Source organism: Adiantum capillus-veneris, chromosome 10, assembly GCF_014529385.1.
Source record: "Adiantum capillus-veneris isolate H3 chromosome 10, ASM1452938v2, whole genome shotgun sequence".
Classification (NCBI taxonomy): domain Eukaryota; kingdom Viridiplantae; phylum Streptophyta; class Polypodiopsida; order Polypodiales; family Pteridaceae; genus Adiantum; species Adiantum capillus-veneris.
The window spans coordinates 154,336,691-154,353,278 of record NC_140940.1 but is presented as its reverse complement, the minus strand read 5'-3'; the positions used below and the strand labels follow the sequence as shown (position 1 = coordinate 154,353,278).

The following is a 16,588-nucleotide window of genomic DNA, read 5'->3' as shown; positions in this document are numbered from 1 at the left end:
GAGTTTGAAGCTTTTCATGTAAATTGTTTTTTCATGGCCAAGGGCTTTAAATATGTGATGAGGGCTCACATTCTCGCATGCTCCCGCGTGGAAGTGCAGAGCAAAGAGTATCAATGTTGTAGTAAGTTAAAGCAATATAAAGAAATATCGAAAGGGGAGCCACGGTTTCGGGTTAGTGCTCTCTTGGGATGGAGCTCCGTCACTCCGTGTCTCATGTGTCCTGCATCTCTTTCAATTCAGTTGTTATTTGAAGGGCTTAAAGTTTGTTCAGTCTGTTCTTTTCCGTTGGCATGTGGTGCCCTCCTGTTACAAGAACTTCGCCACTCCACGTCTCTCTCTCTCTCTCTCTCTCTCTCTCTCTCTCTCTCTCTCTCTCTCTCTCTCTCTCTCTCTCTCTCTCTCTCAGTTCAATTGTCTTGACGCGTTTAAAATTTGTTCACCTTGTTCTTTTCCATTGGCACGTGATGCCCTTCCATTACAGTGGTATCAGAGCTCTAGTCGTGTGCTTCTCTGAAAGCATACTGGTCCTACCAAGAACAGACAGAGCACAATGGCATTTCGGATTGTACAGAGTACTTGTAGTTTCTTCTCGACGAGCTTGGCGACATACTTTCGCCACATCTTCAGTAGAATCTCCCGACGCTGCAAACAATTTCTGAACCACATGTTGCCCCCTCACATGCTCCACATGGTACCCACCCCTCCGCCACCAGAAAGTACAAGAGCCTCTAACCGGCAACCTTCTCAATCGGAGTCTTTAGGAACACGGTGCATCCGTCTGACCCTGATCCAATGTGGCAGCCGCCTCTGCCACCGCCGTTGCCACCACCACCGCCACCTAGGTACAATGGTTGGAGCCCATATGGATATCCCTACTATCCACATCCCGAGGTTTGCGCCAACCAGCCTAAGGATTTCAAGGATGGTGGCACGACAATCAAATTTTTCACCTTTCTGGAGTGTAAGATCGAAAGAAAGCCTTGCAATTTCTCGAACAATTCGACAACATCTATGCTTTGGAGAACTATACATAAGAATCAAAGATTTCTCGAGCTGCAGGATTTCTCAAGGATAATGCTATGCAGTGGTGGAGTTCAATCGCGACCCAATCCCATGCTCCAAAACCTTGGCAAGCCTTCAAGACTATTTTTGCACGAAGTTATATGACCTCCTTGTTTGAAGTCCAGATCTTGTCAAAATGGGGCAACTTAAAAAATTTTGCCACTAAGACCATGGAGACTACAACCAAAGGTTCCTCAACATCTACCTTCCGGTGTCTTTCTTCAAGTTCATTCCCTTGGAGGACCAATGCGAGCGATATACCATTGGATTGTCAGGAATCTATCTGTCTAAACAAGTATCGACAATGAAAGAGCTTGTGGACCATGCCGCGGTCGGCTACAAGCTTATGAAAGGGAAGTTGGAGTTTACGAGAAACCCTCTTACAAGAAGGCCGATGCTTTGAATGTTTTCAAGCAAGATTCTTATCCCCAAAGAACCAAGACATCCTCAGAGCAACCTCCACCTCCGAGAGAAAATAGACCCGCAGGACCACCTCTGGCTAAGAGAGCTAGACCTACCATTGGACTTGTACCTGATATTTATGGCATTAATCTTGAAAGTTCCAATAAATTGTGCAGAGCTTATGGAAAAATCAACCACTTCAAAGCTCTTATCTTCTTTGACCCAGGAGCTACTGAGAATTTCATCCATCCCGACTTCCTCAAGCAGATGGATTTTGACTGTGATTCAAAGAGTGGCGAACTTGAGGCCAAGCTAGCCACTGCTCTCCCGGTGACCATCCAAGGATACCAGGGAAAAGAAAATTTCCACATCATGAAGTTGGGCAATTGTGACGCTCTCTTGGGCATGGTGCACGTCGTAAAATGTACAGCCGAACCAATAACGGACCGTGTTGTCACCGTTGTACACTCTCTCTCTCTCTCTCTCTCTCTCTCTCTCTCTCTCTCTCTCTCTCTCTCTCTCTCTCTCTCTCTCTCTCTCTCTCTCTCTCTCTCTCTCTCTCTCTCTCTCTCTCTCTCTCTCTCACACACACACACACATTCAATGCACTCCTCGCTAACAGGATGCACAGTAGCAAAGGGCAAGGACCTTTAAGCTTTGGAAAACCTGAAGAACATTCAAAGTGACCCCTAAGGCTCCTTTTGAACACTTTTGTCTAAGCTGATCAAAGGTAAGCCTTCTATTGGTTATGAGCTTTAACTCATATAAGTTACATCAATGGAATATCCTACAAAAATGTCCTCATTGAGGACCTTGCGAAATTCCACTTCCTTATTTTGTCACCACAACACACTCATTACTTATTCTTTTGCATATAACTGTGGTCAGTTTGTCCAAAAGAGGGTGGAAAGCTAGAAATATCCTGATAAACATAAGCATCATGGATAGCTTGTCACTAATAACTTTCTAGTGTTAAGTTGGTCATGATTATAAATATAATATATTATGGACAACTCTGTAAACTTCTCACTCTTTATTTTTCATTGTAAAGTTGGTCATGTTTATACTGACAACAAACATTTTAACATCTATCCACTGCATTCACTTCCAAAGAATAAGAGTAAAGTATACCTGTTGCTCATGCAATTTAGGTATCATATCTAAAAAGTCCCAGTTGTCATGTACTGGGCATTCAGCAGCAAGAACTTCACGTCTATGATCCACTGACAATGTTTCTTTCTGACTGGGCTCTGGCTGGCCCTCCACAGGTGAGGGTGATCGTTCTTGCTGGATAGCCTTGGACTGGCCCACATGAGGTGGAGTTAAGACCTTTCTTTCCCTTGGTTTCTGCTGCTGTTGTGCTGCATCACATGCTAATGCTTGTGGCAAAGGACTGTAAGGTTCAACATACCGCTTGTAAAAATCAATGTCAGTGCAAGCTAGCATCGATGGCAGACTTTTAGACAATCCCCGTTCAGCCAGCAATTTGTGCCTGGGCTTTATCCTGCCCTCCAAGCTGTAGCCAAAATACTGCGTGCAAGGAGACCAAGGAGAAGTTTTTTATTTTTAGTTTTCAAATCAACAAAGCAGATAGGTAGAAGTGAAAACAAAAATTTGCAGCCAAAGCGAGGGCCTTTCATACTTGAGGAAACTCCACAAGCTCTTTATTCGTGCGCTTCATTTCTCCAATTAGAAACTCATATTTTGGTGCCAGAGAAAGCTCTGCATTATGTCCCAACATTGAAGGGAAACCAGCAATCATTTTTGATAAGCTCTCCTTCTCCAGCCCAATATTTGACAGAAACTCGAACGTGGGTAGCAAATTATTTTCGATACTGCAGCAAAAGAGTTGTGCACATCTTGTGAAAACAATCTCCATGTGTCTTTCTTTATCGAGGCCCACGGACTGAAAGAATTCCACTCCCCGTTGTAATTTGTTTTCTGTATTTAAGGTAAAAACCTGAAAGAGAAATCAATGCATCAAGTCCATAGGGAAAGCCAAAATAAACAAGAAACCTGCAGGGAAAGAATAAAGCTCTTCCCCACCCCCCCCCCCTCTCTCTCTCTCTCTCTCTCTCTCTCTTAAAAGGAGGCTGTTTTCTAATAATTGAAAATCCACCTGAATGCCCAAATGTTAACAATCCAGGAAGGGCAAGTACAGCTCTGATACATAGGACCGTAGGCAAAAACTGTAAAACCTGATATAACTAGCAACTGAAGAATTGAAATAGGCTAGGGGAAAACCACCTCTCCTAACAAGAGTTAAGAGTGCCCTCGCCACCTACAATGGAGAGAGGACTCGCTGCAACCTCTCAAAGATGGGCACCTCAAACAGCATCTAAATATTCAATGATCTCCAAGGGAAGCAATGACAACGCGAGGCCAGCAGTTGCTCAAGATTGTAATAGCTGTCCCCAAGAAACAACTGGGTAAAAGCCTCAAACCAGCATCTGCTACCATCTACAGCCAAAGGCCAACCAAAAAGATCAAAGATCTGATGACGAGGATGAGCAAGAAGAGCTGTAGGGAGACACCAAGAACCTTCAGCCAATCTCCCAAAGTGAATTCAAGCTGGCAGAACTCAGGAGGTATTCTTAGTTGTTGAAGATACAAGTCCACTTAATGAAGATGGCTGCTGGAAGCTGGAGATCGAGCGCAGGGCATAAGAGGAAACTGAAGACAACTCTAGTGAAGATAAAGTCACAAGGTAACTGTGCAGACAAGAGAGAGAGGCCCCCACACACGCAACACACAGACACCCAACAAACACACTCAGCCAGTTCACACTCACCCAACATACAAATGCATACAAACAGACAACAAAGAAGGCAACACACAGACACCCAACACACAGAGAGAGAGGGCATATGGGCAGCAGGACAGGCAGGGTTCAGGAGCGGTTTCTCCACTCTTGACCAAATTTTGACACTCAAAGCCATTATTGAGAAGGGTAGACACCATGGCAGGAGGATTTATTGTAGCTTTATGGATTTCCGCAAAGCCTTTGATACAGTGCCACGAGCCAGACTCATACGCAGATTGCAGGACATGGGGGTGCCCACATAGCTGATTTGGGGGATCTTAGCTTGATACAGGGCAGTGGTAGGGCGGGTGTGCACTACTCAGGGCATGTCCCCTATCTCCGACTCTCTTTGGGATATATGTAGATGAGTTTTCAGATTATGTACAGACAGAGGATGATAGAGGTGCTCAGTTTGCAGGGATGTGGATTCCGTTGCTATTATATGCTGATGATATTGTGCTGATCTCAGATTCTCCAGAGGGGATGCAACGTAATTTGGATGCATTGCATGTATTTGCACAGGACAGTGGATTGTCTGTGAACCTTGGTAAGACCAAGGTTATGGTGTTTTAACACTACTGCGCAGCGGGTAAGGAGGTCCGCCCCCACCTTTACATATGGTCGAGAAACTGTGGAGTATGCAGATGCATATACTTATCTTGAGGCGGCTTTCAGAGGTCCAGTATTTTCCCTGAGGCATGCAGCAGATACGAGATTGACCAGAGCCTATGCAGCATTGGGAGACTTGAGAGGATACGTTTGCACGTTCAGTTCCAGGAACCTCACACAAAGCTTCGGCTCTTTGATACTTTGGTCACTTCGGCCATGCTGTACGGAGTGGAGATATATCATATGGGGCCCCTCAATTGATCATCATAGCAGAGCTGGCAGTACTGATGGATGGAGATGTATAGAGAGGCCCTTGGTGTCTATGATTTCTCGGATAATTAGGGCCAAGGCCTCAATACCACATGACATTGCTAGGGCGGAGCTCGCTGCTCCTCCATTGGTAGTGGAGGCATTCACTCGGTCAGTTTCATTTATGCATAGCACCTGGGCTCTCCCTAGAGACAGATATGCTTGATTAGCACTAGAGTCTTCGCGATAGCTGGCATTGCAAGGAGATAGATCATGTTGGTATGCAGAGATGGCAAATTGGTTTCAATTACATGGCTTTAGTATGGATCGGGTACCCCCATTTCAATACTCTCTGGATACACCCTCCATCTCCCTCACTAGGGCAGAGATTACCAGGCTCATCAGACACGACTTGATTCAGTTAGATACGAAGAGGACATGGATACAGCCTACACATGAGTCGGGTACAAAGATGGCTTTCTATAGAGAGCATCTTCTCCAGCTTACGGAGGATGGTTTTGTGATCAGACTAGGATACATGGATACTCATCTATCCCACGGGATACGATGTGCTATTGGTTTGATATGCACATCAAGGAGATAGATCATGTTGGTATGCAGAGATGGCAAATTGGTTTCAATTACATGGCTTTAGTATGGATCGGGTACCCCCATTTCAATACTCTCTGGATACACCCTCCATCTCCCTCACTAGGGCAGAAATTACCAGGCTCATCAAACGGGACTTGATTCAGTTAGATACGAAGACATGGATACAGCCTACACATGAGTTGGGTACGAAGATGGCTTTCTATAGAGAGCATCTTCTCCAGCTTACGGAGGATGGCTTTGTGATCAGACTAGGATACATGGATACTCATCTATCCCACGGGATACGATGTGCTATTGGTCTAATACGCACATCCTCACATCAGCTGGAGATCGAGACAGGCAGATTTAGAGGAGTACCCATTGAGTCCAGGATCTTTCATGTGTGCCAGATAGAGCTCGAGACAGAGCTACATTACATATGTCATTGCCAATTATACTATGAGATACGAGGCCGCTTTCACTGTCTATTCAGAGAGGACTTTGGACCACTTTCTAGAGTCGTGAGATACCAGGATCAAAGATGCCTCAGATTAGACTTATTGGAGATTCGCAAACACAGAGAGGACCTCTTGAAGAGGGGCACAATGAGAGAGATCCAGCGATAGCCGCAGATTACAAATTTCTATCTTGGAGGACATTGAACCTCTACAGCCTTTTGGATATTGATATATATGTACATGATGCCTCTATTGTTAGAGAGCTCCTTTGTATCAGCTTATCCTTTGTATCCCCTTTGTATCAGCTTTCATCCCACCCCTACCCACTATTTTCTTTTCAATTCTTTGTACTTTTTGTACCCAGACCTGGTATTAGATTCACCAGATGTAACCTTATGGTCTCATAGGTCATTTTGGCCTTTTGAAGACGTTAATAATTCGTTTCATCTCTCTCTCTCTCTCTCTCTCTCTCTCTCTCTCTCTCTCTCTCTCTCTCTCTCTCTCTCTCTCTCTCTCTCTCTCTCTCTCTCTCTCTCTCGTTTTTTTTCCTTTTTCCTTTGCAAAGAGAGGGGTTGATTTCCCGAAACTCCCAAATGGTGCCCATTATGAGGGCATGTACATCACTGTTGCATAGCAAGCCCAAAGGCATCAAGCTGAAAACCGTAAAATTAGATGTCAGGTGCAGCGTAAGTGTTTATGGATTTAGCTCGGATCTAGTACTCCACACAAACACAAGGTTACTTAACTTCACTGAAATGAAGAGAGAGAGAGAGAGAGAGAGAGAGAGAGAGAGAGAGAGACGACACCGCATGTCGGGTCCCAACCACCCTCAAGGGTCCCCTTGCTCTGTTGCCAGAGCAAGTACTTGCTTTATTTCTCAAATGCTGATACAAAGATGCTAAATGATGAGATGTTGAAATGCTAATGGGTACTGATGCTACTAATACTAGGTTCTGCTGAGAAGCTGAGGGATACTACAGTGGATGCTGAGGGGTACTACGGGTTCTTGGTACTTGGTACTGCAAGGTACTTTGGGTACTGAAAGTACTTGGGTGCTAAGGACACGGAGGTCCTCATGATCCCTACGCTAGGCTAGGCAGGAGCCAAGCCAAAATGCAAGAGGTGTTAGATGCTGGGGTACTGCGACGACGACAACGACAAGGGGTACTTGTCTGAGGTACTAATGGGTATTGCTGGTACTGCGACAACGATGATGACGACGAGGATGTTGGCTGATCTGCTATCACCGGGGATGGCGATGGGCTGAAAACTGAAAACGCTGAGGGTACTATGACGAGGACTGCAATCATGACGATGCCATGGGCTAAAACCAGAAAACGTTGGTTGGCTGAAAGACGCTGGTGACTGACTGCTGAAAATGGACTGTTGGGATGAATTCGTCGCGATGGATGTTGGGGGAACTGCAGGTGCTTGATGCGGGTGCTGTAGACGGGTACTGAGCCACCAACCGGGAGCGGAAGGGGGCTGATCTGAGGACTGTCTAGGGCTGATCTGCTGCTGAATGAGAAGGGCTGAAAACGCCAGTACTGATCTGCAGCTTTACTTGGTACCTCTGCTCCTCTGCCTCTTTTGCTTCCTAGCGCCCCTCTGGGCTTCTATTAAAGGTCCTTTAGTCCATTTCCCTACCTCTTTTGAATAAATGTCATGTCAAAGTCACTTATTAATAAATGACTTCAGTTTTGACTGTTCATATGCCTATATGCTTAAGTGTCTTAATTGTGCAAGTGCAATTATGACCTGCCTGGTCATGCACGTCCTTCTAGAGCCTCACAAAGTGCCAAGCTAGGTCCTAAGCTAGACTACAACTAACGCTAGACTATAGCAGAAGCTTGTCGACATGGCGCAAGTGAAGTGCGCACGTGACATTAGATACAATAAAAACTCAAGGCCAGGGTAAAAACCTCTCCTAAAGAGAATAAAAAGTGCCCTGGCAAGCTGACTAGCGAGAAGATAACAACAGCCTCTGAAAGATAGGCACTTCCACCGAAAGCTCCACCCGCAACGGTAGATCAAAAACTTGAACCACCAAAAGCCGCCAATGGTGAAGAGGACAATGAACAACTGCTAGAGCTCAACGTGGGGCATATGCCCGCCAACTCCTAAAATCCGACAGCAAGAGACAATGGATATACAGCAGGGAGAGAGTAGTTGATGAAGAAGATGAGGGAGAAGAGGCAACTGCCATCACCAAGAGATTGCAAGAGGGTGCCACGAGATCGGCAGCAAAACACTACACTGGAGCTGACAAGAAGCTATCATCCAATCAACTTGCTAGAAGAAGGCTCTTAAGGACAATAGCTGGAGAGGAAAATCCAAGAAGGCAATGAAGGAGGCTCTAATAGACAACCGCCTATGGAAACTGCATGTAGTAGAGCCAGTAGAGAACAAAGCAGCAAGCCACCAACAGCAAACAAAAACAACCCGATACAGAGAAACTAGGGATTCAAGAAAGACAAAAAAACACGAAAAAGAAATCACAAAGCGCGGAAACTGAACGAAAAACATGCTCTAAACCAACCATCACCCACACCCACACACACAACCACCCAAAAGACAGTTTACATAGCTAACTATTAGTAGCGACGCACTAGACATGACACATCTAGCACTTGTACAATACGACAGTCTCATCACCAGACATCACTTGACATCACAGGACAAATCACATACAAATTCATTCCAAATCTCAGACCATGATCAATCGGCAACGTATTTAATAATTACATCTAGATCCATTCCGAACCTCACGGATGCCCGATTAACTTATTGCAATCATGTCTATAGAGATTTATGAGACCGAAATGCTGCAGTCATTTCGTCTTTCAGTTCTTGCACTCAAACAAGTCAAGTACAAATCAATCATTTCATTTTCGGGAATTCCTGTTTATAAAGTCATACAGCAGAATACTGTCAGCCCATTAGTATCCTTGAAACCCATAGGGGGGCATCAGTGACTCTATTCAAAATCGGGGTAATTCCTTGAAAAAGGAGCGGAGTGACTCCCCTCTTGTGCAAACCCGCTGCACTAGATTCACTGAAACCGGCCTGTTAAATCCAAAAAGGGCGGTAGACTTTACTTCAAACCTTGATTTAGCTTTCACCCATTATTAGTCGTCTATTATACCTGCGCTATAGTGACACAAGAGAGGGGAATGGGATACAGATGCTAGAATGCACCGGTATGAGAAGACCGACACCAGATTGGCCCCTAACTTAGGCGCCCCTTTCGGTATTTCTTTATTGTTCAAAAGAGGGAATAAACGCTGTGGTTCCCTACAAGCTGCCCCGCACAAACTCGGCTGAATTTCCACTGTTCCAGCCCGATTTCGGCAGCATAACTGTACTAGAACCCTTCACAGTCAGTATTCCCACGCATTGGCCGACTTTCCCGACGCATACGGGCACTTTGCAAAACCTGGCGAGAATCTGCAGCACGCTGAATTCTCTGTTTTCAGCCCTGAAAATGCGCCAGATCACCTGTACAGCGGTCCCCTTGCGTCCCCGAACCTCTTGGGGGTATTAGGGTCCGTTTAGGGCCAAAACCCTAAACCTGCAAAAATACGCAGCAGGCTGTAATTTACTGTCTCAGGCTCCGTTTCGCGTGCCGGTCGCATCCGTAGCAAGTCCTCGAGCTCCCGCACCTGTAGGGCTACTTGCCCTTTGAATCGGACAAGATTTCTGGCATGAAACCTCTCCGAATTCACCTGTACCTGCGGAGGGATTAGCCGCTAGCTAATCTAGTACCTGTGCAAGAGGCTCTTGCCTCGGCGATCGCGCATGAACCCACACAACTGTACATTGGTCAAATGAAGAGCCCACTAGAGGGGCATAACATACTGCCAAAGGGGAGAGAGAGGGCAGTGCATAGCGTGCAGGGCATCACTCCTGGCACCGCACTGTGCATTAGAGGGAAAGCAAGCACTCCATAGCTCTTAACCTGTGACAAAAGCTGCAAATGAGCCTCTCCCAGCTTAAAATTCAGCGCCAACTCTCTCTTGCATTAGAAACTGCACCAGAATGTGCCACTTGGCACATTTACAAGCATTTTCCCGTTTCGGGGTTGCCGCCTGAAAATCTCCCAACCGGTTGCCCAGTTGACTTCACGGCAGAGTAAGAAAATGTTCCCCTTGTCATTCCGGAGGTAATGACGCCAACACATTTTCATGTCCCAAAATAGCAGTTCCCTAAATTTTAGGAGATGCTGCCATTGTATCTTTCTAGGTCATCCGACCCTCTTTGTACACTGCGGCCACACCCAAAATTGAAATGTAGCCTCTGTAGCAAAGGATTCCACTTTGGCTAGTCAATGACCCCACTTGGCTAACCATAGTCCTTGTCCAACCTTAGTGCTCTCTTGCCCTCAGGCCTGGACTCCCTCTGGATAGTTCCACACTAGCTATGCAATGCAGGGCAGTTAGATTTCCCGAGGGGTGTTTCCAAAAAGTGAAAGTAAATAGATAATAAGAAAGAAATCAACAAAAAGGATAGATAGTAGTCACATGCTGGTGACATACCCCCCTCTTGAAATCTCAAACGTCCTCGTTTGCATCTATGTCGTACATGCTTACTGTCAACACTGATGTATTCAACACCTGTCGACACATATACGACACATACATGCTCATTGTCAACCCTGGTGTATTCAACACCTCGTCGACTCATGTATTGCTTGCGTGTGAACCCTGTCCCAATGACATAGTGGTAGCTTTGCACTCTGCCATTGCTTCGAGTCACTAAGTTTCCAATGACAAAATGGTAGCTGCACATTTTGCCACTGTCTTATAGTACACGTTGGATCCCGTAACACTTTCGAGCATACCCAAACCGACAGTTTAAGAATGCAATTACACATGTACTCTTCAATAGAAGCAATCACTGTATCCTTGACAAACTGACAAGAAATACTCACTTCTATAGCACTAACCAAACTTTTGGACATTCCATAAGAGCAATTGCCAAACTGACAATCTGTAGAGCTCTAACATTCATGTAACAGGTATTTCATTTGAGCTCACTTTAAATACCATGTACATCATTTGTTTCAGAATCCATTGTCACACTGACAATCCATTTAGCTCTGAAACTCATGGGGTCAAGGTAGGTTGCAAACCGAAGGCTTCAAGGTAAAGTGATAACACAGTTGGCGACTCTGCAAGTTCACCTTCTTCCATCCACTTAGCATCCATTGGTGGATAGTTTCTGAACTTTACCAAGTAACGCCTAGCAACCTTGCCTTTCACTTTCCTTTCTTTGTGTGCCAAAATCTGTTCCGGGACCAAGATCTCGTCAAGTTCCTCGACTTCCGGCTGATCTTCAGCTGGCATATCTTCTGGCACATCACCCACATAGGGTCTGAGAAGACTCACATGAAACGCATTGTGAATCTTCCAACTGTCAGGCAATTTCAACCTATATGCAACATCACTGATTATGTCGCATACTTGAAAAGGCCCATAGTAACGCATGCTGAGCTTTGGAAACACTCTTTCCTTGCCCTTCATCTTCTTTAACCTTGCCTTTTCAAAGCGTAAAAGCATCCAATCACCAAGTGAATATACCACTTCACGACGGTGACGATCAGCTGCTTTCTTTTGCTTTGCCTGAGTCCTCTCTAAGGCCACTTTGACCTTCTTGTACATTTCATCCATGTCCTGAACATACTTATCTGCTTCAAATATCTTGTCCTTTGTATGCAGTATGGGAGGAACTTTCTTGCCACCTTCAACTATCTCAAAGGGTGCCTTGCCAGTTGATGAATGCACTGTATTATTGTATGCATACTCCACCAATGGCAAATACTGCTCCCACTTTCCTTTATGCTCTGACACATAGCACTTCAGCAGATCTAGGACAGTAGAATTTGCCTCTTTTGACTGCCCATCTGTTTGAGGATGAAATGACGAAGAGAATTTGAGCGTTGTGCCCATATTCTCAAACAAGCCTCTCCAGAACAAACTTGTCATGCGTGGATCACGGTCGCTAACAATCGACTGTGGCATGCCATGATACTTGAAAATATTGCTTATAAACAAGCGTGCCATCTGATCTAGCTTTATCTTCTTCCTGACAGGGATAAAATGAGCCTGTTTGTTGAATCTGCAAATAATGGTCCAAATACCATCATTTCCTGTCTGCGTTCTCGGAAGATCAAAGATAAAATCCATAGCAATACTTTCCCATGGTTTATCTGGAATAGGTAGTGGTTGCAATAATCCTGGTGCCTTTTGCCTGTCAAACTTGACCTTCTGGCAAATTAGGCATTCTCGCACAAAGGCATCCACATCCCTTCTCAATGTAGGCCAATAGAAAAATGTCTCAACCGCTTTAACTGTAGCATCAATACCACGATGCCCTGCATACGGTGGGACATGACTCTCTTCCATAACTTTGCGTCGCAATGGCTTTGTGACACACAATCTGCCATGCATCATCATGAACCCGTCTTTAACACTAGGTTGGTAACCTAACAGGACATAAAAGTGTCCTTTCAGGGTTTTGAAAAAAACCTCCAAAACCATAGTAGATCCACTCATTTTGTAAAATCCTTTCATGAGGTTATAGTTCAAGGCCTACTACACATGCAAAAAATAAGAGACTTGTAAAATTTCTCATCTTTTGGTCACACCAAGCCTCCAAAGTTGATGGACCAATACATTTTCATCAAAACAGTCATTTCTTACGTTTTTTTGTATAAAAATAAGATTAGGGATTTTTGTAGGACTTGAGATAAATTCCCTTGTTAACTTCAATGGGTTGGTGATCAGAACATATGATTGCTTCTCACTCACTATTTTTTGTTTTGCCAAAATAAATAGGTACAAAAAAGTTGAATTTTTACCATTCTGCAAACCTATCATCAAAGTTTCTATAGCCACGCTGAATACAAATACTATATGCATGTTTTCTTAGTTCCCTATTGTCCTTTAGGTTCATAAGGAGCCATGGAGCATGTCAAAAGAATAATACATGTCTTACCAAGGGGAATCTTGAGGACAAAGATGAAGTGCAAAATACAGCAAACATGAAAAAACTGGGTTCAACATTATGAGTTGTAGAATCCCATAGAAACTATTGAATATCTAGCCAAATTTGATCCTTATGACTAGATATGGTTACTACCTACAAAATGCATATAGTTGTCATAAGAAACTAGCAATATTGAAATATCTATACTTGATATACTAGAATGTTTTGTTTTCTTCTATAATAGAAAAAACCAACCATCGTTGTGTACTATGCAAAATAGGGTATTAGGTGCCCAAAAACTCAAGGAATATTAGCTTTATGTTACAATATGAGACATAGAAAATCAAAACTACATTTGGATATCATGAAAGCCCCCAAAAAAATCATAGAAGAGCTAATATTGGCTAAAAAACAGGATTTGACAATTTTTTTAATTTGGTCATAACTTACAACTTTAACATTTATTTCTCCCTAGAAGCATCAGGACATGTTGAGGACTACTAAAGATAGTTCTTTAGCATTATAGACATCACAAACATGAATTCTAGAGTGGTATAGTTGCAAAAAGTTGAAAAACGCCAAAAACAGGACCCGTTTTTTCACATAGTTTAGGTTGTGAAATGTTGTGCAAGGACAAGGTTAAAGATGGAATTGATATTCCAAAAAAATGTCAAGTTTTTTTCAGCTCATGAGACAACTTTCTAGATAGATAGCAACTCAAAATCCATTTTGAAACTCTTGACATAATTCAAGGAAAATGGTCACTTCACAGGACATAAAAGTGTCCCATTACCAACCTAGTGTTAAGAAGATAGTGTTCATGACGTTCTCCATCCATTAGTTGCTCGAAGACCCTTGCAAAATCTTCATCATTTGCATACTATTCTCTCATATCATCAAGTTCATGATGATAAGGAATCGACACAGCTGAAATTTGTGGCTTCCTTGACAAGGCATCAGCCACAACGTTCTTCTTGCCTTCCACATGCACAATCTGAAAATGGAACATGGACAAAATATTTGCCCATCGCATATGCTTCTCAGATAACTTTGTTTGTGTCAAGAAGTATCGCAAGGTCTGATGATCCGTTTGGACAACGAAATCTGCACCTAGCAGGTAGTGTTTCCAACTTAAGAGCGCATGAATCACAGCCAGTAACTCTTTCTCATAGACCTGCATGGTCATCTCTGGCCCTTGCAAAATTCTGCTCTCATAGGCTACTACCCTGCCATCTTGCATTAGCACTGCACCAATGCTACTACCGCAGGCGTCACACGGGACCACAAATGACTTCCTAAGATCTGGCAACACGATGACTGGATCTGAAGTCATCTTTTCCTTTAAGAGATTAAAAGCTGAAATCTCTTTTTGTGTCCATCTAAAGGTGACTGCCTTCTTTTGAAGAGCATGTAAAGGTAAACAATCTCAACGAAATTTCGGATAAACCTTCTGTAATAGGAGCATAGTCCCTAAAAGCTTCGGACATCATGCACCGTCTTCAAATTTGGCCATGACTTGATCGCTTCAACTTTTGCACGATCCATTCTGACACCATCCTTTGAGACAATGTGTCCCAGAAAGTGAATCTCTTCCAGAAAAAACTCACTTTTCTTTGCATTGATGAGCAACCTATGACTGCGTAGCTCTTTGAACACAACGGCCAAGTGATGCCTATGCTCCTCTTCATTCTTTGAGTAGACTATCATGTCATCAAAGAATGTACCAACAAACTGCTGGTGTGGACGGAAAATTCTGTCCATCATCCTATTGAACGTAGCAGGAGCATTTGTGAGACCAAAGGGCATCACTAAAAATTCGTAAAGGCCAAACATCGTTCTAAAAGCAGTCTTGTGCACATCCTCTGATCTACTGCGGATCTAATGGTACCCACTCTTTAGATCTATCCTGCTAAACATAGCTGCTCCTTCTAATTTGTCCATAATATCATCAATTCTAGGTATAGGGAACCTATTCTTGATGGTATTCTTATTCAGTGCACGGTAGTCAATGCACATACGCCATGAGCCATCCTTTTTCTGCACCAACAACACTGGAGAACAGAATGGAGATGAACTGGGCTGAATCAGCCCCTTTTCTAACAACTCCTGTACTTGGCCCATTATCTCTTTCTGCTGAGCCGCACTAACCCTGTACGGAGGCTTATTTGGTGGGCTACTGCCTGGCACCAAATCTATCGCATGGTCCTCAGGTCTCTCTGGCGGTAATTGAGACGGTAATGAATCGGAAAAACAGTCACTGTACTGTTGTAAAAACATTGACCTTTCTTTATCTAGCATAGATAAATTTGATTCATCACAATCTGACACTTCACGTGCAAAAACCAAGTACGCAGAAAGATGCTTTTTCATTACAGAAGTAATAGCAGAAGCTGATACAGTAGGAATAGACTCCCCTTTAAGCTTTACATCCAGAATATGAGTCTTTCCCCTGCTTTGTACAGTGATCTTTTTGTTGTAGGCATCCATGATTCCCTGTACACGAAACAACCAAGGAATACCTAACAACACATCACATCCGTCCAGTGGCATGATGTAAAATTCTTCAGCATCTACATAGGACTGGATATGTAGACGCAACTTTCCAATGATGGATGTCACAGCCTCTGTATGGCCAGGACATGCCAAACCTGCCTCTGCTGTATACCCCATCTCTTCAGGTCTGATTCCCAACTTTAAAGCCAATTCTGGGGAAATGAAGTTGGCTTTGGCACCTGGATCAAAGAAGATAAGCACTGTTTGATCCCTGACCTTTCCCCATGCTCTGCAAAGCTCACTTGCATCTGAATTTGGCTTGTCGCCCACCATATCTGGCACTAGACCAGCCATGGGCTTCTTTCCTTTCTTGTCTTCCTTGTCATCAGGATCAGCTGGCCTTTTCTTTGTAGGACAATTGTAAGCAATGCGGCCAGGCTGCTCACATATAAAGCATTTGTTCTCTGTCCTCAGGACCTTCTTTTGCTCTTCTCACTTGTGAGGAAAACGTCTTTTCCATTTCTTTGCTGGTCCCTTTTCTGATTCAGCCGTAGCTTTATCTTTCCCTGCGTTGGCTGACTCCTGAGTCCCTTTAGGAGCCTCATTGGGAACGTGCTTCTTGGCTGAATTTTTCTTGCCTGATCCTGCCTTGACGCCAGTGTTAAATTCACAATCTTCTCCCTTGAGCAAACCATTGCCAGTGTTTGCTACCTCGATGAGCTGCGTCAAAGTAGTGACTTTTGTCTTCGTACAGTACTTTCTCAATCCTTTAGGTAGGCCACAACAATATTTTTCAATCTGTTCTGTCAATGGCACAAACCTATAGGAAGTTACTGGAAGTAGAGCTTTCCAAAACTTCCGATTGTAATCATCCAGATTTCTGCAAGTGGCAGCATTTAGCTGGTGCCATTCTGTCATGACATCTGCTTCAAAG

General features: G+C 43.9%; 1 protein-coding gene across 3 annotated transcripts in view; it reads right to left on the bottom strand.

The window, feature by feature from the left end:
• The window catches only part of LOC147449902 (uncharacterized), an 84,175-nt gene that overhangs the window by 34,599 nt on the left and 32,988 nt on the right, over positions 1–16,588 (bottom strand). For 2 of the 3 annotated variants that reach the window (XM_086522247.1, XM_086522248.1), the window contains exons 2-3: positions 3,107–3,424; positions 2,596–2,994 (exon numbers count right to left, since the gene is read on the bottom strand). In XM_086522247.1, coding sequence (XP_086378373.1) covers positions 2,596–2,994; positions 3,107–3,424 — 717 coding nt within the window. Of the gene's footprint in view, positions 1–2,550; positions 2,995–3,106; positions 3,425–16,588 lie in introns of those variants that run through there. The other variant, XM_086522249.1, reaches the window with a different exon arrangement.